The sequence below is a fragment of the Panthera leo genome, chromosome D2, assembly GCF_018350215.1.
Source record: "Panthera leo isolate Ple1 chromosome D2, P.leo_Ple1_pat1.1, whole genome shotgun sequence".
In the NCBI taxonomy this organism is placed as follows: Eukaryota; Metazoa; Chordata; class Mammalia; order Carnivora; family Felidae; genus Panthera; species Panthera leo.
In genome coordinates this window covers 72701464-72723671 of record NC_056689.1, presented here as the reverse complement: position 1 = coordinate 72723671, position 22208 = coordinate 72701464, and the positions used below count along the sequence as shown (strand labels likewise).

Genomic DNA, 22208 nt, shown 5'->3' with positions numbered 1-22208 from the left:
TTGGGAAGATGGGGAGGAAGATGCACTTTGTGTCTCTTACTGGATGTGAAAGAGAAGGTCTGTATGGCCCCAGTTGCGGTAAGTGGCCCTTCTTCAACTGGGACAGGAGCTTGCCTTGGTATGAAACCATTAGGCACCATAGACAAGAGAGCACAGGAACAGAAAAGAAGTGGCTCTTGAAAAGGTCATTAAGTTGTTAGATCAACCAAACCTGAAGCTTCCCTACCCCTGGGCTTCCCAATCATGTGAATGAATGCAGTTCCCTATGGTTTATGCCAGTTTGAATTAGAGCTTTATGTTCCTGCAAGTGAAAGCATCCTGATCAATACAGATTAATAATTCTCAGAACAAGTCTTCATGTGTTGATCAACTTGCCTATACTTTGGTGAAACATAGAATGAAAAGCATGTTCACATCTCTGTGGCTTTGGCTGTATTGTTCCCTCTTTCTGGAGTGCCCTACCTGTCATGTCCTCTTGGCAAATCCCCATTCACCTTTTAAGACCTTTCTCTTTTAGGATATTAGTGATTGGACATGGCCTAATTTTAAATACCTGACTCTAGTGGAGTCATTCATTCTTTTCATTAGTGAGTTGGTCATTCAGAAAATATTTATTTGATATCCTACTACATGCCAGGCCTTTGCCAGATACATACAACATGTAACCCCCTTAATGAGAGATATGCAGACAAGTAAACAAGCACTTATGATATAGAGGAATAAGTGCTGAGATGGGGGGAGCTCTGGGTGCAGCAGTAAGGCAATGGGACAGCCTCTAATCCAGTCTTAGGGGATATGGTAATGGATGTGAAGAAAGCTTTTCTGGAGGAAATGATGTCTACACACAGATTTAAGAACCAGTAGGAGTTAAACAGACAGAAAGACAACGGAAAACACATCCTAGGGAGTGGAAGGGTTTGTGCAAAGGTCCAGCACCATCCAAGATCAAGGTCCTTTTGGAGACCAGAAAACAGATTTCTAGAAGGAATATGGTGAGAGAGAATGCTAGAGTCTTTGGTTCCTGGAGAACACTGGGAAGATTTTTGATTTGTGCTTTTTAGAAAGATTAAAAAGGCTGCAGACAGGAAAGGAGCCTGGGGGGACCCCACTGGGAGCAGGGGGACTGGTTAGGAAGCATTGGATCTGCTATGTCCTTTTATCCTTATGTGTCATCTTTTCTGAGATGTCTGATTACCCCCAACAAATGTAAAGATGGGAAAATGATAAAGGTTGGTACTTGGCCATGTGCACACTGGGAGGGGATCATCTTGGATCTGGAAGTCTGCCTTACGTGATCAGAATGACATCAGTAATATTAGCAATGGGCATGATGTCAGTGCCAAGTAAACAATACTCTCAAAGCTCAAATGTCACATAATAGGTATGTAACCAGCTTCAACAGTCATTTATGGTTTTTCAGACCAACTCCAGAATTTGGATTTTAATCACATTATACAAAAGTTATATTGGAAAAAATGGACATGGTAGCAAAGGAATGGATTGCTTCACCAGTAGATTTTATTAGCAGTAAGGTGCAGTGGTCACATGTCAGCTGCTCCTAACACGGGGTAAGAGTGAGCAGAATATCTTCCCTCACAGTTTCTTTACTACAGAAATTGAACCTGCAGAGACAAAATAACAGAAAGTCAGCTTTTCCTGCTACCCGGCTGGTGTGTTGGAGCATAAAGACAGCCTCTATTCTCCCGAGTCTGAGCGAGAGCCACTCCATGTGCCCGAGAGCAGACATTGGCCAAGGGAAGACAGGCCTCTTCTGTATAGAGGACTGAATTCTCCTTTCCAGTGCTCTCATGGCTGTGCAATAGCAGAGGGAGGCGGTGTCATTGGATGCCCCTAAACACAGAGAGTGTTCATTTGTCATATCCTGAAAACACCTACTAAGCACTTGGCACGTCGTCAATCGATGCAACTGAAGAAAAGTAGGGTCAGCGGTATGATGAGAAATCAGCCAGAGGGATATTTCTGAGGTCCTGGTGTTACATTCACTAGGCATTCTTATTTCAATTCAATAATTGAATTGAAACTGACGAGCATTACCCATGAGACTAAACAATGCTCAGTTTGCTTGGAAGCTAATTTTCTTTAATAACATATAGAAGCATATGTCAAGTGCCTGGCACAGACAAGGTTCTGAGAAGATGCCTTTTCTCTTCATCTTCATTTTCTTCCCTGTGGTCTGATGGCTGGAAGGTTCTCAAATAGCACATTAAAGGTTAAACACTAATCTTGATGAAGGACACAAGAGATGAAGGACACACACACTATATATAAATAAAAGTGAGCTGAATTTTTTTGGTGGCAGTTAGCAACTTGCTGAAGTCAAATTTCCTGCCCACGAATTATGGCATTGGGCCTTCATTGAATTATCTTCTAAGGGGATGAGAGTAGTCCCCCCATCCCATCCCCACCATCAAGAGAGTAAACATATTCATTGTCCCCAACTACTCTCCTGTCCCTTTGTAATCTCTCCTTCTCATCCCCTCCTATCTCTCCTCTCCCCAGGCAACCAGTGATCTGCTGTCACACACAGTTGCTAAATGAAATCATTCTTTTTAACTTAGGGTCATGAAGCCGGATTCTCATTTTAACACATGTATCAAATAACACATACCCATCTACAAATCTCTCAAAATTATCCCCTTGAAATTCTGCTCTTTTTAGCAAAGAAACAGAAGCAATTGGGAAAGCAATTGTGACCATGATGTGGGAGAACAACTATAGATTTAACTTAAAGTAGACTTCCAGTGGGAATAGGATTACAAAAATGACGCGGCGCGGCAAATCTCTTTGGATTTTTATTACTTACACTTTTCCGTCGTTTCTTTCCACCATGATCTTGGACGCTCCCACTCTGGGTAGGGTTGGGTTGATCACCCGGTTGTACCAAATAAATTTAACCTTCTGCAAATCTCCAACATTCACATCAGAGTCAAATTCGTTGGAGTGAGTGCTGTCGGGGTGGAGAGTGCCCCTTGGGAGTTGAGAAGTTAATGGAAACGTTACGTGAACATACAAAAATATACACATCAATATATACATATAGGGTTCTAAAACCAGCTAACAACGCATCTCTAGTAAGGTGACTGGTAGTACGTTTGCATCCGAATGTGTTAAGTGATGCAGACAGGTATGGTAACTCAGTGGCAGGTCATTTGCCAGCAATAACTCGTATTGTTTTAATGTCATCCTTACTTTAATAAAATTTCAAATATGTTTTGGTCACAATTCTCCCACAATTTAATAAGTGATGACATCATCATATCGTCTTTTCCCGGTTGTTTTGTGGGCAGGATACTTATTCACTGATTATAAACCAGATGCCACGCATCAAAACGGACATCAGTGGTTTTCTCAGGAAACAGCAGAGGAAAAAAAAATTCCAAAACAGAATTCTGAAATGCATTAAGGTGCAAGGTAAAACAAACAGCTTAGAGTAATATTTCACTCACTTGAAAATTTCATACTGTTTAGAATTCCCTTTATTTCCAAACAAAGTCACTAGCACGTGTCCTGTAACCTTCCTTCCAGACAGCGTGACAGCTACCTTATACCTCCAACCTGCACAGGGTGAAAATATTTGCAAAATGTCAGCTTGTGCAGAAGATATTCTGAAAACAGGCTTAATTGGATGCCACTGCTGCTGAATTTTGAGTAATTTATATATAGCATTGTTTTTTTTTTTTAAATTATTTATTCATTTACTTTGAGAGAGAGAGAGAAAGCATGGGTTGGGGGGGGGGGACAGATAGAGAGGAAGGGAGAGAGAATCCCAAGCAGGCTCCACACTGTCAGCACTGAGCCTGACACAGGGCAGATCTCACCAACCTTGAGATCATGACCTGAGCCGAAATCAATAGATGGATGCTTAACCAACTGAGCCACCCAGGTGACTCAGTAGTGGCCGTTCTTCTAAGCAGATAGATACTCCTTTATCTAAATGTTCAGAAGACAGATGTGGGGGCAGGGCAGGAGTACAGAATCATTCCAAAATCAAGAAATTTCAAGTAAATGTAAGTCAGTCATATATTTTGCTTTCAATTTCTTGACCTAGCAATTTATTTTTGAATATTCTAAGAACTTTACGTTAAAAGAAAGCGGGAAAATGGTAGAGTGTGACATTTTCATCAATTCCTTTTCACAAGTCTAAGTTGTCTACACTTATTTAAAAAATTCTATAATTCAGCTTTCCATTGCCATTGGAAATGTATTAAGTTATGGTAACCACTCTATGGTACCAGTCCATACTTAACTAGCAGTTTATGCCATTTAGAGCTAGCCTGGGTCAAACTGAGGAGAGGATTAAACTTTAGTTTTTACAGTGTGGCCAACCCCACTGGCTCCAATAGTTTTCTTCCTCTGTGACCCAGGAAGGAAACCTGGGGGCTGTCCCCATGCCTTACCATCCCTGCACCTTCTAATTCTTATCACCCATGGAGGCTACCGCCCTAAACAGCTCTTCGATCTGGCAACTCCCTTCTATTCCCACAATCTCTGCCACCTCTCTCCCGGATTACTTTTCTGCTTGTACAAAACCTCAGAATTTTCTTTAGTGAAACTTGGAAGAGTCTGGAGCAGAAGAAGCCCCCTGAATGCAGCACCAGAATCGAATATGAAGGAATCAATCTTGGTATCATTTTTAGTTCAGGCCCCCAAAACTCTGTTCTGTTGCCCCCGTTGAGCCCGAGTTACACTGAACATGACAGCTTTTGAATATTTTTCCATGTTTGGGAAGAGTGCTTCCAACTTTTCTGCAGAAGAGCAATTTCACACATTTTCACCAAACATGATAAAATACAGAGCATTAAGGATTTAAGGCAAATATAGTAGAGACTTACGGGCAAAGTTGGTGGCATCACCAGTGTTTAGATAAAATATCTGGCCCACTCCGTTTGTTTTTCCAGGAAATCTGTCAGCATAATGACCCATCTGTGGGCAGCCTTCACTGGGGCAGGGGAAGCACTTGTTCTAGGGGAAATTAACAAATGATGAATGAAGCGCACCCTCTTTTTCCACGTGTTATTGCAATTCAAACATTCTAAAGCCAATTCTGTACTGATGGCAAAAGAAGATTTTCATAGTATCTCAGCAAAGGTTAAAAAGCATTTCATTAGTTACAATGATAAACCAGTGATTTTACTGTTCAATGACACGATACTAACAAAAATATTGTAGAAATCATACGAAAAGGGAATTTAGATATGTATTTCTACATATATTTTAATCTTGTCTCTTGCCTTTGTAAGTTGCTCAAGTGGCCCCCAAGACATCCATCTGCCTCCAAGGGTTAGAATTTATTTTAGAAAGATTGCAAAAGAAAGAGCAGAGGGGATGAGGAGCTCTGATATGCAAAATCGGGCCCATTAGTAGGATGAAAGGCTCAAAAGTCAGGTTTTTCTCAGAATTTTTAGCTTCCACTTAGCATGTTAAGGTCTGAAGGATTCAGATCTAAGAGTTTTCCCAATGTGAACAGAAAATGCCCCAGTTGGCCTTTAAGTCGTAGCTGTGAGGTTGGGGTGTGGAGAAGATATATATCACATAGAAAAATGTCCTCTTTCTGGGTCAAGGAATTATGGGAAGAAAAGGGAGAGGGAGAAACACAATGGGAGAGACAAACAGCACAATTTCTGCTATGGAGGGGCAAGCCTGCTCCACAATGGAGGCGAGGGGCAGTCTCTTGGATCAATGAACCAGATGGGGACTGGGCCAGAGTCGGGGTCTGCATCCAGCAAAAACTAAGGGGAGACTGAGCCAGTCAGGAAGAAATGGCCAGAGCTATCTGGGGAAGTTGGCCAAACCAGAAGAGTATATGTGCTGAGACATTATCTGCAGACACCAGCCACGTGCTCATCAAAAATGCAGACCCCCAAGTTCTCCCCTCTGCCTTGCACACACACTGACCACCACCCCCGTGATCACTGTGCCAATACCAGCTTGGGGAGAAACTGATGAAGGGGTCCAAAGGCTGGGATATATGCAAAACTGGTAACATTTCCTTTTTTTTTTTAAAAAGTATTTATTTATTTTTAATGTTTTTATTTATTTTTGAGAGAGAGACAGAGTACAAGCAGGGGAGGGCAGAGAGAGAGAGGGAGACACAGAATCCGAAGCAGACTCCAGGCTCTGAGCTGTCAGCACAGGGCCTGACATGGGGCTTGAACTCATGAACCACGAGATCATGACCGAAGTCAGACGCTTTAATGGACTGAGCCACCCAGGTGCTCCACCTGATAACATTTTCTTACAAAAGTGTCTGAGTGGGATGCCTGGGTGGCTCAGTAGGTGAAGTGGCTGACTCTCAATTTCAGCTCAGCTCATGATCTCCTGGTCTTGAGAGCCCCATGTTGGACTCGGTGCTGGGTGTGGAACCTACTTAAAATTCTCTCTTCCTCTCCCTCTCCCCCTGTCCTTTCCCTGCTAGCATGCACACTTCATGCACACGTTCTCTCTCTCTCCCTGCCATCGTCAAAAAAAAAAAAAAAAAAGTGTATGAGCATCACTTAAAAGGTCTAAATATATTACTGAATCAGACTAAATTTTAACTGAATGAAACCTAGAGCTTCTTTGCTTGTTTTACCATTACCTAGAGATTGGGGATTTGGGAACAAGATAAAAACAAAGCTAGACCAAAGAAGGGGGTTGGTGTTCTTGCGTGCATAAGCTATACTGCAAGTAAAACATGCATCTCACGTATACATATAGCCAACATTTGTTGAATGCTAATTATTATATTTTAGATTCTGGGCTAAGCAATTAAAACATATCATCTCATAAAATCCTCCCACAAAACCTATGGAGTCTCCCATTATTATTGCATTTAGAAATGAAAAAACTGCCTTAGGTTAAGAATTTTGTTCAAATCATTCAACCATTTAATAGTGAAATCAGGTTTCAGACCCTTTCTCTTCATCATGAAGTTATACATCCTTTGTAACTATGACTTCACCTGGCATGTTACTTAAAATTTTATTTATTAAATGACATGGATCACATATTTTTCCTTGAAAAAATTTATAGTGAAAAGAAGAGCAATAAAAAATAACAGGCAAAGGGCACCTGGGTGGCTCAGTCAGTTAGGCATCTGACTTCAGCTAAAGTCATAATCTCACAGTTCGTGAGTTTGAGCCTTGCATCGGGTTCTGTGCTGACAGCTCAGAGCCTGGAGCTGGCTTCAGATTCTGTGTTTCTCTCTCTCTCTCTGCCCCTCCCCACCTCATGCTCTCTGTCTGTCTCTTAAAAATGAATAAGTGTTAAAAAAATAACAGGCAATAGATATATCACTTTCAAGATCACATTTAAGGTTTTTAACCCAGATGTCTAGCGAATACCAAACAAGATGAAAACTCAAAATCAAGCAAAGAAACAAAAAACTTGACAATTATAAGGTTGCACAGAAATATCCACATGCCCATAATGATATAGTTTTATAGGATCAGCATTTAAGACAAGTTTTCCATATGTATCGGCATCCTGGAGCCATAGCTCAGATTTCCTTAGACTACTTTTTTTTTTTTTTTTTTTACTTACACTATTTCTAAGACAAGTTTGAACATTTACCTGATACATACTGGAGTGATAGAGAACAAAGTGGACATTTCAGCATATAAGCCTATTCCTCTAAAGTTCTCCAATGTCTTATCACTATTACAATAATGTCAATGTACTTCAATTAAAAATATGTATGATTAAAGGTATAAATAATGTGGCAATAATATAGTGACATTCACTGAATGCACGTCGTGTCCAGTGAACCATACGTCATGAAGATGTGATGGTTACAAAATTCTTCGGGTACAAAGTAGAATCTACTTACTGCAGAGAAAACACTGTAAGAGGCACAAGGGAATCCAGCAAAGCCATCGGGGTTAAGGATGCTGTCAGAGTAATACTTGTAGCTTCTTAAGTGATTACAGGCCACAAAGTCACGAGTCCCTTGGAAATCAGAAATGATTTACACATCAGCAACAGATTTTATTTTTCCAATGTCATGATTAGAACACAGTTGTTGAGTAGATTTTTCTAATTAGTGTGAACTCATGGTGGTCACAGAACAAAATCATGGATACAGTGTATTTATGATTTGTGATGTGATCAGAAGTTAAGTACTATTGAAAAATTTAATAGTAATGCCATAGCTAAATGAAATGGAAAAATAACTTTAGAAGGAAAAGACTGGTCCATATAGATATAAGTACAACTTAGTAATGCATTCCCTGAATTAGATCCTTGGAAAGTTGACTACAATCACATTTTCTTTCCTAGAGTCTCCTCATGCCCAACTTTCCTCAGTGAAAAGACCATATTTTGTGTTAAAAGTCCTTCATTACAGAAAATGTGAGACCTGTACCAAAATACTTAGCAAATTTAGTAAAATGAAATACAAATGTTCCCCTAGGAAAATCTCTTCATGTCCATAATGGTTTTTACCTTCCCAGATCCCATCTATGTCAACGATCTGAGAGAGAATGTTCTTCCGACATCCGGGCATTTCTTTTCCTCCATTTGGAAAGAAATCTAGATGGCCTACAGTTTGGCTCATTCCAAACCCTGAGGAATTTTAAAATATGAGAAAGTTCATGTCACTGTATAGAGTCAAAATGCTCTAAAACACTCTACTGTATAGAGTTAGTAAACACTCATGGAGGATGAATTGCAGAACTCACCCATGTTGGGGATTATAGGGGCAGCGTCTGTGTGAATTACATCCACAAACAGGGCATCGCTGGGGTCCAATCGGACTAAGTCGGGTGTGCCCTCAAAGCAAGGTTCAGCTGGATCCAACCCTAAAGTAGATAGGATGTGTCATGTTAATATCAGTGTATGCATTCACCTTTCTTTGTTAATTACCTACCCAAGTGCAAGCATTGGTGGGAACCATGACTTATTTATGGAAAGAGATAAGGTAGTTCTTCCCTACCTTATCATCTTCTTCCACTTTCTGTGTCTAATTCACTATTCAAATTATAGCAAATTTTTCTCAAACCATGAAATTTGGCTCTCCTTATGGATGTTTAGTCACTGGGACAATCCAGGCCACTAGCAACAGTTATAGGGAAAGAGCTAGACTCTGGGAGACATGAGACTCCTAAAAGCTGTTCAGGCTAAAAGAAGTCTCCCCTTCCCCACCTGCCCCACTCTCCTGTAAAATCCTATAAAGGCAAGGACTTCTGTATTCATGGTCACCAGGACCACAACTTCACAAAGTGCCTGGCTGAGTAGGCTCTTGTAAACAGTCATGGACCACGAGAAAGAATGTTCTCTCCAGCAAATTAATGATAGACATCTGGATGCCCCCACCAATGCAAACATGAACGATTTGCCCAAGGTATTAAAAAAAAGAATCAGAAGGTTGGACAGAGAGTGCAAAGATGGAAAAGAAAAGTGACTGCTCCCTGAAATAGTCATCTCTCAGATCCAGGATAGCAAAGTCTTTCCTATAAACTTACAAGGTCGTTTTAGGGCTGAGAATACAACATGTGGTGCCATTGGCCAGAAGCAATCAGTCTGAGATTCGTGGAATATTTTTTATCTAACTAGCAGCCTGCAGGACTGATCAGCCTGTCCTAACCACCTGTATCCTATAACTCTTAGCTCAGCGTGGGTGAGGATTATGCTAATTATCAATTGCTATCAAAGCATAATATAATACATTATATATTTTGAGCTCTTTAGATTTAATTCTATTTATTATTTATTTTGTTATTTGTTCTCTTTATTCTAGTCACGAGACTTGTCCTTTGTGAAGGCCTGAAAACAGGAAAAGAGATGTGAATAAGACTTCCTGATGTTCTTAATTCAAATTTTAGTCATATATATATATATATATATATATATATATATATATATATACACACACACACACACATATATGTACGTATATATACGTGTGTATATATATATATATATATATATATATATATATATATACACACACACACATATGTTAAACAGATGGGGGCACTTGTGTAACTCAGTTAGTTAAGTGTCCAGCTCTTGATTTTGGCTCAGGCCATGATCTCATGTTTGTAAGTTTGAGCCCCGAGTTGGGCTCCATGCTGGGCATGAAGCCTGCTTAAGATTCTCTCTCTCCCACTTCCTTTGCCCCTCCCCTGATTTCTCTCTCAAAAAAGTAAAAAACAAAACAAAACAAAACAAACAAAAAACCAGGGGTCTGTAGACCAAAGATGAATATTAGTAAAAAATTCGCTAGTCCTCAGAACATACTGATTCCCGATCATGTGGCCCAATTCAGAAAATGCCAAACTGCCATCCGTTTAGACCCCATGTAGGCAACACTTAGTCCGATTTTTCAGCTTTTACTGTTTGACCAACCTGTGATTCGCCCAACCGTCCCATTGATCCTCCTTCCTGCCTCTCCAGCTGCGTGGGCACCCAGACTGTGGCCAATGATGTGGACGTCGGAAGGTGAGTACCCAAATGCTGACTGTTGGAAAGAAAACTTCTTCAGAATGTTTTCAAATATATCAAAACTCAAGATGGCCACAGAAGAAGATCCCCTCAAAACTTGAGTTTTAAGAACGTGCTGCCCCTTCAAAGCAACTGATTTTCACGGACTCCCCCCCCCCCCCCCCCCCCCCAGTTATAACAGAATATGGCAATGGTTTAACATTTAAACTGGTGGAAGTAGGAATCTCTGTTCTTTTACTATGTAGAGGAAATCCTTGCCAGGTATAAGGAATTGTTACCCAGTGGTGCTGAAGCAAGTATTCAGGTTAGAAAATAATAATAAAAGCATTTACTTAAGCAAATTCTAGGTTAACATTTTTTAAGGTTTTTTGTTACCAAATTAGATTAGCTTGCTGTCATTGTGCTTCTGTTAAAAACATAAAAAAACAAAAACAGAAACAAGATAGTTTAACCTTAAGGTTGACGTTATCATGCCAACTTGTTTTAATAACTGATAAAATTCAAAGAAATGCTGGTGGGATCCAATAGAAACAGCCTACCTGGTTGCTGAAAGAACTAGTTTATTGACTTTAATAGGGATAGAAGCCCAAATCTAGATTGACTGATTGATTGATGGATATTGTGTATTTCTTTTCAACCATGGGGAAAGTCGAATCTCAATAGAGAAATGTCTTTCGTAATTATCATACCTACAGCATTTTTTTTTCTTTTTTTTTGAAGGAGAATCCCAGAGAGCAATGTGGATGGGCTTTTATATAACTTGGAGGCAGTTACCTGAAGAACTTCAACAAAATATGCCAATTCTGCCCCCACAATCCGGATGTTCTGTGAGGCCTGAGTGTAACCGGTTTTGGAGCCACTTTTCCAGTCCACACAGATGCAGTTCACACTTTCCACTGTAAACAAGTTCTGATGGAACAGACACAATAAATGGGTGAATGATTGGGGATGTTTATTAATTAATAACACATTTGAGAATGAGGGTAAATTCCCTTCTCGACCTGTACAAGATCAAGCTTGTTTTTAACCCCAAAACAACAAACACAACTTCTAGTCTGTTATGGTTATGAAATTCCTTTTATTTTTTTCTGTTTATTTATTTTTCATTTATTTTATTTTATTTCATTTTTATTAATATAATTTACTGACAAATTGGTTTCCATACAACACCCAGTGCTCATCCCAACAAGTTGAAATTTAAAGTTTAACATGTACTCTGGGGTGCCTGGGTGATTTAGTTGGTTAAGCGTCCAACTTTGGCTCAGGTCATGATCTTGTGGTTTATGGGTTCAAGCCCGGGGTCAGGCTCTGTGCTGACAGCTCAGAGCCTGGAGCCTGCTTTGGATTCCCTCTCTCTCTCTCTCTCTCTCTCTGTCCCTCCCCCACTCATGCTCTCTCTCTCTCTCAAAAATAAATAATATATAAAAAAAAGTTTAACATGTGCTCCAAATTGAAGGTTTGGCCATAATGGGAACTGGATTCTTGGGATATCTACTGTAACACATAAATAGACATTTGCTGCAAGAAGAAATGTATAAAATGTGGTACAGTGGATTGTCTCATTAGATCATCATAAATGTCATAAGCCTACATTGTCCCTAATTAAAATGTGCCCCATGACATTGCTTGTTTTGTTCACTGCTATATCCTCAGGGCCTCAAATAGTTCCTGGCACACAGTGGGTGTTCAATAAATATTTATTGGACTAATGAATAAATGAAAGCCTATGTTAGGACCCTTTTAAATAAATATACTGACAGAAAATGAGTAAGCTTTTCCATGATGGAAAGACTAATCAAAGTTTCTGGATGAACATATTTTATTATACATCACTGAAGAGTTATTTCACATAACCCACCAGATATCTATTGGAAGCCTTGTCTGATGGGGGTCAATGATAGTTTCATGAATGTTAGATCTGGCAGGAATTTTGTCTGTTTGGGTGTATGTATGTTTATACATATCCCCACCTTTTTTCCAAGAAGACTTTCGGAAGAATAAAGCAATTTTATAAATCATCTCCAATTATTTTATTTTACAGATAGAAATATCCAAAGAGGGAAAATAGTTTGCTAATGTCACGGTTAGCTAAGTAAAGAGTTAGAACTAGAGTCTAGGACCTTTAATCTTCTAAGTTTTATTTTAAATTTATTTATTTTGAGAGAGAGAGAGAGAGAGAGAGAGCAGGGGAGGGGCAGAGAGAGAGGGAGAGAGAATTCCAAGTAGGCTCTGCACTGTTGGCGCAGAGCCCAATATGGGGCTCGAACTCACGAACCGCAAGATCATGACCTGAGCTGAAACCAAGAGTCGTATGCTCAACCGACTCAGCCACCCAGGCGCCCCAACTTTCTAGTTTAATCCACTTACTTCTCCATCCTAAAGCAACCATTTTGTCAGAGCCAAAGCATGCAAGAAAAATAAATCTGCTTTTGGGATTTTGGAAATAAATTGTATACCCCTATCTAAAAATTTACATCCCCTTTGAGCTAAGAATCGTAGTCTTTTTCCTTCCCTGTTGTATAAAAATCTATTACTACCCTCTCCCGAGTAATCATCAGCTTTAAATTATTTTAGAAGACAAATTAAGGTTTTACTATTTTTGAACTTGTGACATGAAGCTCATTAATTTTGGCTATCGTCAGGATCAGCAGATAGTCTCTAGAGTTGACTCAATCCAGCCTTTGGCTTGAGTCATAGGTAGGTCTGAAATTAAGAGTGTTCAGGAAAACCTTTGTGTCTTTTTTTTTAGACCTATGAAGAAATAACTGCACCTGTGCACCACGCTGGCCACAGAAGATTGTTGAATAAATGAATCAATGATAATGTTCCTCAAGCACTAGCAGTTGCTAGGAAAAATTGTTCTCTTTGATTTTCTGTCTTTTAATTCTTCATTATAACAAGGCACATAGCCAAAGACAAATTAAAGAAAATTGGATCACTACTGTTGAAACAACAGAAGCTGTCAATGAAAACATACAGAATTTTCCTAGATACTGCTACCATAGGAGATCAAAGAGTAGCAAGTGAAAATCAAAGGAAAACAATTAGTTTGGGCAAAATAAGTTATCTTAGTTCTTCAAATGGAAATTAAACCTCTTGAAAAAAATTAAAAGTTATTGAAAATACAACTAATATTGCATCAGTATGGCAACATTCCTTGCTAAAATTTTGAAATATCTCTGTATTAGTTATTAAATAGCTACTACACAGAGCCACCAAATGCTTGCCAACCTTGCTGCCCTGACTGTTCCAGGTCCCTCCTACCCCTCTACCACCTCCTGGACCTTACCTGGAATCCCCAGGCCCAGAAGAGTCAGGTGATCCTCTGGTGTCATAGTGGCTAGCATTTGTCCTGATTGGTTGGGGCCTGTGCCTTCCTCATTGTTAATCATCAGTCTAGAAGCAGCCTTCCCTTCATTGATTACCATATCTTACCTTGCATATTTTGGACAACCAGTTTTCTTCTCCCTTGTCTATGAATCCATGAATAATGAAGCGGGTTTTTCTGTCTGCTTTGAAATTAGAGCTCATGATAGTTGATGCATTTGCAATAATTTCCTATTTTGAGAAGAAAAGTGTTTAATGCCAAGTTTCTTATAGCGTCCAATAGAACCATTTGTACACGGAGAGAGATGATGAGTAGGAAAAGACCGCCAAGACTTGAGATCCTTGTGAATATGGATTCTCCTATTACAGGCAAGCTATTTGCAACCATCATCAAGTCACTACTTTCCAGACATCATAACATTTCTGCAGTTGCTTTAGTCAGGATAAACATGTGCTATAACATCGATGTAGGGATCTTGTCTTCATGCAATAGATGGTTTTGCTGTGTGTGTGTGTGTGTGTGTGTGTGTGTGTGTGTGCCTGTGCGTGTCTGTGTGTGTGTAATGTTGGGAGATTATATATGATATTAGGAGAGTTTATATATACATATATATGTGTGTGTGTATACACATGTATATAACAATATTTAGAATATTTACTAAATGGCAACATAAAGGTAGGATAAGAATGACATTAAGTTCCAATCAAGACAGAGTAGCTGAATGGATTAAAAAAATAAGACCAGTCTATATGCTGCCTACTAGATCATTTTAGGTCATTTCATATCTAAAGACACTTGCAGACTAAAAATGTAGGGATGGAAAAAGATATTTTAAGTAAATGGAAACAAAAAGAAAGCTAGAGTAGCAATACTTATATGAGACAAAATAGACTTTAAGACAAAGTCTGTAAGAATAAACAAAGAAGGGCTTTACATAAAGATAAAAGACCTATTAAATAAGAAGATATAGCACTTGGAAATATTTAATCACTCAACATAGCAACACCTAATTATATAAAGCAAATATTAATAGATGCAAAGGAAGAAATTTAAAGTAACACAAAAATAGCTGGGAATTTTAACATCTTATTTACATCAGTGGATAGATCATCTAACAGAAAATCAATAAGGAAAGAGTGGTCTTAAACAACACATTAGAACAGATGGACTTAACATATATTTATAGGACGTTCTATCCAAAAATAGCAGAATACACATTCTTCTCAAGTGCACATGGACATTCTCCAGAATAAGGCACATGTTAGGCCACAAAACAAGCCTTGATAAATTTAAGAAGATTGAAATCATATCAAGCATATTTTCTGACCACATTGGTATGAAACTAGAAATCAATTACAAGAAGAAAAGTGAAAAAAACCACAGACATGTGGAGACTAAACTATGTGGCACCAAGGGGTCAAGGAACAGTCAAGGAAGAAATCAAAGATGTAGTTAAAAACATATCTTGAGACAAATAAAAATGTAAATGCAATGTTCAGATATCTATGGGATACAGAAAAGAAATTCTAAGAGGGAAGTTTACAGTGAGACAGGCCCACATTAAGAAATAAAAAAAAGCTCAGTAAACAACCTAACCACACACTAGATAACTGAAAACCTAGAAAAAGAAGAACAAACAAAGCCTAAAGTTAGTAGAATGAAGGAGATAATAAAGATCAGAGTGGAAATAAATGCAATAGAGACTTAAAAATACAATAGAAAAATAATAAAACTAAAAGCTGTTTCCTTGAAAGATAAATAAAAATGATGAACTTTTAGCTGGACTCTTCTCTTCCAGAAAAAAACAGAGGGCCAATAAATAAAATGAGAAACGAAAAAGAAGTTACAACTGATACCATAGAAATATAAAGGATCATAGGAAACTACTAGTAACAGTTATATACAACAGATTGGACAACCTGGAATAAATGAATAAATTCTTGGAAGCATACAATCTTTCAAGACTAAATCAGAAAGAAATATAAAATCTGAACAGACTGATTACTAATAAGGAGATTGAATTAGTAATTAAACTCTCAACAAACAAAAGTCCAGGACCAGACAGTTTCACAGGTGACTTCTACCAAACGTTTAAAAATAAGACTTAATACCCATCTTTCTCACACTATTAAAAAATTGAAGAGGAAAGGAGGCTCTGAACTCCTTCTATGAGATCAGCATTATTCTAATACAAAAACCAGACAGATACTACAAAAAGATTACAAGCCAATATTCCTGATAAACATAGATGTAAAAATCCTTGACAAAATATTAGCATACTGAATTCAACAATACATTAAAAGGATCACGTAACATGATCAAGTGGGATTTATTCCAGGGATGCAAGGATGGTTCAATATCCACACATCAATCAATGTGATACACCACATTAACAAAACGAAGAATAAAAATCAAATGATCATCTCAATGGATGCAGAAAAAGCATTTCACAAAATTCAACTTCCATTTATGATAAAACCTCAATAAATTGGACACAGAGAGATGTGTCTCAACAGAATAAAAGACATATATGACAAACCCACAGCTAACATCATACTGAACAATGAAAAGCTGAAGGCTTCCCCCTGCCCCCAAAATAGGAACAAAACAAAGGTGCCCACTTTTGTCATTTTTATTCAACATAATATTGGAAGTTCTACCTACAGCATTTAGGCAAAAGTAAATAAATAAATAAATAAATAAAGTCATTCAGATTGGAAAGGAAGAAGTAAAATTGTCACAATTTGTAGATGACAGGATACTATATATAGAAAACCCTAAAGCCTCCACCAAAAAACTATTAGAACTAAAAAATGAATTAAGTGAAGTTGCAGGATACAAAGTCAATTTACAGAAATCTGTTGCATTTCTTCTTATTATTTATTTTTATAATTTATTTTGAGAGACAGAGAGAGAGGGAGAATGCAAGTGGAGGAGACAGATAGAGGGAAAGAGAGAGAATCTTAAGCAGACTCCACTCTCAATGCAGAGCCTGATGCAGAGCTCAATCCACAACCCTGTGGTCATGACCTGAGCCAAAGTCATGAGTTGGTTCCTCAACCAACTGAGCCCCCCACATACCCCAATCTATTACATTTCTACACATTAATAACAAACTATCAGAAAGAGACATTAAGAAAGCAATCTCATTTGTGATTGCATCAAAAAGAATAAAATACCTAGGAATAAATTTAACCAAGGAAGTGAAAGATCTGTCCTCTGAACAATGACACTGATTAAAGAAATTGAAGGCAACATAAATAAATGGAAAGATTACCTTGCTCATTGATTGGAAGAAGTAATATTGTTAAAATGTTCATGCTACCCAAAGCAATATACAGATTCAATGCAATCTCTACAAAAAAAATCAATGGCATTTTTCATATAACTGGAACAAATAATCCTAAAATTTGTATGGAACCTCAAAAGACCCTGCATAGCCAAAGCAATCTTGAGAAAGAAGAACAAAGTTGTGTCACACTCTTGATTTCAAACTACACTACAAAGCTAGAGTAATCAAAACATTATGGTTCTGGCACAAATACAGAAAAATAGATAATGGCACAGAATAGAGAGCCCAGGAATAAACTCACACTTCTATGGTTAATTAATCTACAACAAAGAAGGCAAGAATATATAGTGAGACAAAGACAGTCTCTTCAATAAATGGTGTGGGACAGCCACATGCAAAAGAATGAAACTGGAACACTTTATTATACCATATACAATAATAAACTCAAGACAAAATGTATGACCTGAAACCATAGCACTCCTAGAAGAAAACATAGGCTGTAAGTTCTTTGACATCAATCTTAGAAATATTTTTTGGATCTGTCTCCTCAGACAAGAACAGTGAAAGCAAAAATAAAAAAATGGGACTACGTCAGATTAAAAAGACTGCGTACAACAAAGGAAACCATTGACAAAATGAAAAAGCAATCTACTGAATGGGAGAAGATATTTGCCAATGATATGTCTAATAAGGGGTTAACATCCAAAATATATAAAGAACACATACAACTGAATATCAAAAAAACAGTCAGATTAAATAATGGGCAGAGGCCTGAATAGGCATTTTTTTCCTAAACAAGACATATAGATGCCAATAGGCATATGAAAAGATGCTCAACATCACTTATTATCAGGTAAATGCAAATAAAGACCATAAAGAGATACCACCTTACACTGTAAGAATGGCTATTATCAAAAAGACAAGAATTAACAGCTGTCGGTGAGCATGTGGAAAAAAAGGAGCCCTCATGCTCTGTTGGCAGTAATGTAAATTGGTGCAGTCGCCAATAACGAATGGTATGGAGGTTCCTCAATAAATTAAAAATAGAACTACCATATAATCCAGCAATTCCACTTCTAGGTTTTTATCTGAAAAAACAATGAAAACACCAATTTGGGTATACATATGCATCCCTATGTTCATTGCAGTATTATTTATAATAGCCAAGATATGGAATCAACTTATATGTCCATTGATGGATGAATGGACAAAAATGGTATGTGAGATATATATATATATATATATATATATATATATATATATATATATATAATGGAATATTGCTCAGATGTAAAAAAAAATAATGAAAGCTTGCCATTCATGACAATATGGATAAACCTGGAGAGTATTATGCTAAGTGAAATAAGTTAGATAGAGAAGGATAAGTACCACATGATTAAACTTATATGTGAATCTAAAATACAAAACAAATGATTAAATAAAACAAAACAAAACAAGACTCATAAATACATAGAGAAAACTAAAATGGTAGCCAGAGGGGAGGGAGGGAGGGAGATGGATTAAATGGGTGAAGGGGATTAAGAGGTACAATTTTCTAGTAACAAATAAGACAGAAGGATGTAATGTACAGCATAGGGAATATAGTCAATAATATTGTAACACCTTTGTACAGTGACAGACGGTAGCTAGACTTATTGTGGTGACCCTTTTGTAACATATATATTATATATAATATACATACATATATATATATATATATATATATATATATGATATATGTATCACTATGTGATACACCTGAAATGAATACAATATTGTATGTCAATTATTCTTCAATAGAAAATAAAGTGAATCTAAATTAAAACAAAAGAGAGAATAATATCAAGTTAGTGGACTTTTTATAAATAAAATAGATAGAACTTAGTTCTGAAAACAATGAGTTCTCTTACTTCAAAGTTATTCGGGTTCTCGTTAGTGTACAGGAGGAAGCGGGTATTGACATCTTTTGGAGCCCAGGGCAATATTTTGAGGGGTCTTTGCGCAATTCCTGCCCATGGGGCATCATCGCTAAAGCAGCCAAGTCTTCGGAAGCAGATTTCTTTTCCTGTAATGACCCAGAAGCGTTTCAAGGACGTCAGTTTAATCAGAATGCTCTTTTTAATGGTCTCTCGGCCAAAATATGAGTTAAATTACATTTTGTGACATATTTACCTCCTCCATATTCCCAGACATATTCCTATCTAGGCACTCACAAAACAGCTTCAACATCCCAGGCTTCTGGTCTTCATTTCTACAATGTATGACCACCTCACTCCCCTCGTGTCTCTGTCCAGCCCTTGCTGGGACTCGGTCTAGCTTCTCAATGCAGATGTCTTCCTTGGGCCACTGGTGCCCAAGAAAAGAGCAGCCTTGTATTTCCAGGCCTTGGTAGAGAGGGGTGAGGTTTTCAATTCCTCACAGCCATCTTCTCGTGTTGGGTTTTGGGTAGAGAACTTAAGCTTCATGCAAGTGCCAGAACATTACATATATAACAATATAAGTATTTTGGCCCCCTATGTTTGAGGAGAATTTTGGATTCCTATGATGAAGAAGCTGCTCATGAATAATCAAACAGAAAGTCCATGGTTTGGCACAACTCTATGCTTGAATGCTAACCCATAAAAGAACAGCACAAAGGGAGGGATGTCCAGGAGGATTAAGTCTGGATTATAGTAGTGGTAGGAGTCGTAGCCGTTGTGAGGGAGGGCTGCATTTGCAAAATGTTACTGTGTGCCAGGTACTAGGCAAGATGATTTACAGGACTACGTAAGTCTCACAGGTATCCTGCGTTAGGGGTGGTATTATATTCCCATTCTACAGATGAAGATAGTGAAGCACGCAGAGGTTAAGAATTTTGCTCAGGGTAATACACTTGTGGCTGGCAGAGCAAGGTTTCAAACCCCACACTGGACTCCCAAGTCAGGGTTGCTAGATTAGCAAATAAAAGTAAAAGTTAAATTTGAGTTTCAGGTAGACAATGAACACTTTTCAGTATAACTTTGCCACATACTCATGTATCGGAAACACTTGTCGTTTATCTGAAATTCAAATTTAACTGCATATCTTAGATTATATCTGGCAACCTTACTCCAGGTGTCTGTGCTCTCAACAGGCACCTTTCTCACTCACACCTTATCCCCTAGTGGCTCGAATTCAGCCATCACAGACTTTTTTGAAAGTGCCAAGCAAGAAATCTCTCCCAGCGCTGCATAAATATCTTTTCTTACCTACTACTGCTCCCAGCAGCAGCGATAGTCTCCAGATTAGCAGCATCTAAATAAAGTTAAAAATATGATTAAGTCTGACCAAATAGGTTTTTTTTTAAAAGATTGGCGTAATTCAAGTTAAGTTAGACCTCTGGGGGAAATAAGTAAGTTCTAATAAATTAGGGCTTGGAAAACATGTTTTCCTGACTCACCACGGCAATTCCGTCAGGTTCCACACACAAGCAGATAGCGCCTTAAAGGTCCTTTTATAAGCAAACCTTATCTCTTTGAGAAGTTCCATGGAAAAGGAGAGGAAGTTCCAAGTATACATTTCTGGTTCTAATCATAAATAAACCAAGAATGATAGAGCAGGTCAAGTTTTCCACAGTACTTGTGGGAAGATGAGAAAAGGGTTCATACAGACTGTTCTGTCTCAATGAGATTATATAATGCTCAGCATCACCATAATTTCATTGTAGAGAAGGTTCTAGTCTGCCCAATTCTCTGTGCTGCTCTGTGGATATGTGTGAAAGTAAATTGTTTTCACAGATTTGATAGCAGCAGTCTTGAAAACAAATACTGAAAGCTTGACAGCTTGAGCAGTTTTTGTATAACCTTGCCTTACCTTCAAAAGCATGAAATTAGGAGCAGTTCTTCAAGAGTGTTCATTACGATAGTCTATAGAACTAGTTTATTTCTCAACAATAACATGGAGAAAAGAATAAATGAACTGACAAAAGGAGATGGGGGTACTTCCAAGAGCAAAGAGGTGGAATTGGTGACCTCACCATCAAAAAAAAAAATTACGGGTAAGACAGAAAAATAAAATTCAACTTGGAAAAAAAAATGGTCTGGGAACAATAATCTGAAAGAGAAGCATTTGATGGAAAAGAACTTAAATGTTTTCAGTTGGTGATAGATTGCCTAAAATAAATTTTAAAGCACTGTAACGGGATATCGTAATTTTGAGAGATTGGAGCCCTTCAGCATGATACCATCACCGATATAAGCTGAATCTTATGGAATTGCCATGTTTGCAGGTCAGAAATGGTCAAATAATAATTCAGTTCACCGGCAAAGTTTACAGGTACAGAAAAAAGCAATGAAATTATTTTTGTATGAGGGAAAATTCAAAAAAGTTGGGCAAAGAGATGTTAAAATAAGAACAGAAGACACCAGGAATTCTGTGGGTTGGAGTTGAGCCAAATTCCCACTGAATCCTTCTTGTCTCAGCATTCAATCCCCTCCTTAGGAATCCTTCTCCAGCCCTGATTAGGTTGGTTTCCTTATTCCCTCTAAGAACACCTCTCTTTTGAAGCTCCCTCATTTGATAACCCATCACAATCAGTTGTGGGTGATTAAGTCTGAGAAGGATTGAATTCTCTGGGCCTTGTTGTTACTCATCACTCAGCATCTAGCCCACTTTGTGCATAAAGCTGGCTCTAAACACACCTCTGTTGGATGGATGAACAAATGAAGAAATGAATACGAAAAGCAGTTTAGGGGTGCATGGGTGGCTTAGTCAGTTGAATGTCTGACTCTTTTGATTTTGGCTCAGGTCATGATCCCAGGGTCGTGCGATTAGCCTGGCATCGGGCTCTGTGTTGAGAGTGGAGCCCACTTAAGATTCTCTCTCCCTCTCCCTCACCCCCTCTCCCCTGCTTGTGTGTGCACTCTCTCTAAAATAAATAAATAAATGAAATGAAATAAAAAGAAAATCAATTTAGTTTGCGTAATTGCTCCAGAACAACTTCCCACGCAGGCTTATGATAAAGAACTATAATTTTCTGAACCTTATTTTTTTTTTTTTTTACTCAAAACAAGCAAGAAAACAAACTAAAAAAAAAATGAGCCAATGTTTACTCTGGGTTTTGCTATGAAGTAAAATGCATTCTGTGTGAATTACCGAATAATTCACACCAAATTTCTAGGTTAGCAT

General features: G+C 38.1%; 1 protein-coding gene across 2 annotated transcripts; it reads right to left on the bottom strand.

Annotated features, from left to right (window-relative positions):
* Positions 1-1534: 1534 nt before the first annotated feature.
* Positions 1535-20336, bottom strand: LOC122202173 (pancreatic lipase). Of its 2 annotated transcripts, none has more exons than XM_042908449.1 (12): positions 20291-20336; positions 18959-19128; positions 13879-14001; positions 11218-11352; positions 10348-10459; positions 8679-8798; positions 8443-8562; positions 7829-7947; positions 4854-4983; positions 3468-3576; positions 2825-2989; positions 1535-1622 (listed from the first exon to the last, which is right to left on the bottom strand). In XM_042908449.1, exons 1-12 carry the CDS (start codon positions 20334-20336, stop codon positions 1559-1561), a joined length of 1413 nt encoding a protein of 470 aa, XP_042764383.1. In that variant the 3' UTR covers positions 1535-1558. The 2 variants fall into 2 exon arrangements, with proteins under 2 accessions (XP_042764383.1, XP_042764384.1); XM_042908450.1 differs by having other exon boundaries at positions 18974-19128.
* Between the last annotated feature and the right edge of the window lie 1872 nt (positions 20337-22208).

Bases quoted from the DNA above. Each gene is read 5' to 3' on its own strand.
- LOC122202173 (XM_042908449.1), bottom strand. From the start codon at position 20,336: ATGCTGCTAATCTGGAGACTATCGCTGCTGCTGGGAGCAGTAGTAG. The intron at 10,460-11,217 runs GTAACTGCCTCC...TCTTTCCAACAG, and splicing joins ATTTTGTTGAAGTTCTTCAG to TCAGCATTTGGGTACTCACC. The intron at 8,563-8,678 runs GTGAGTTCTGCA...AAAATTCCTCAG, and splicing joins CCCTATAATCCCCAACATGG to GGTTTGGAATGAGCCAAACT.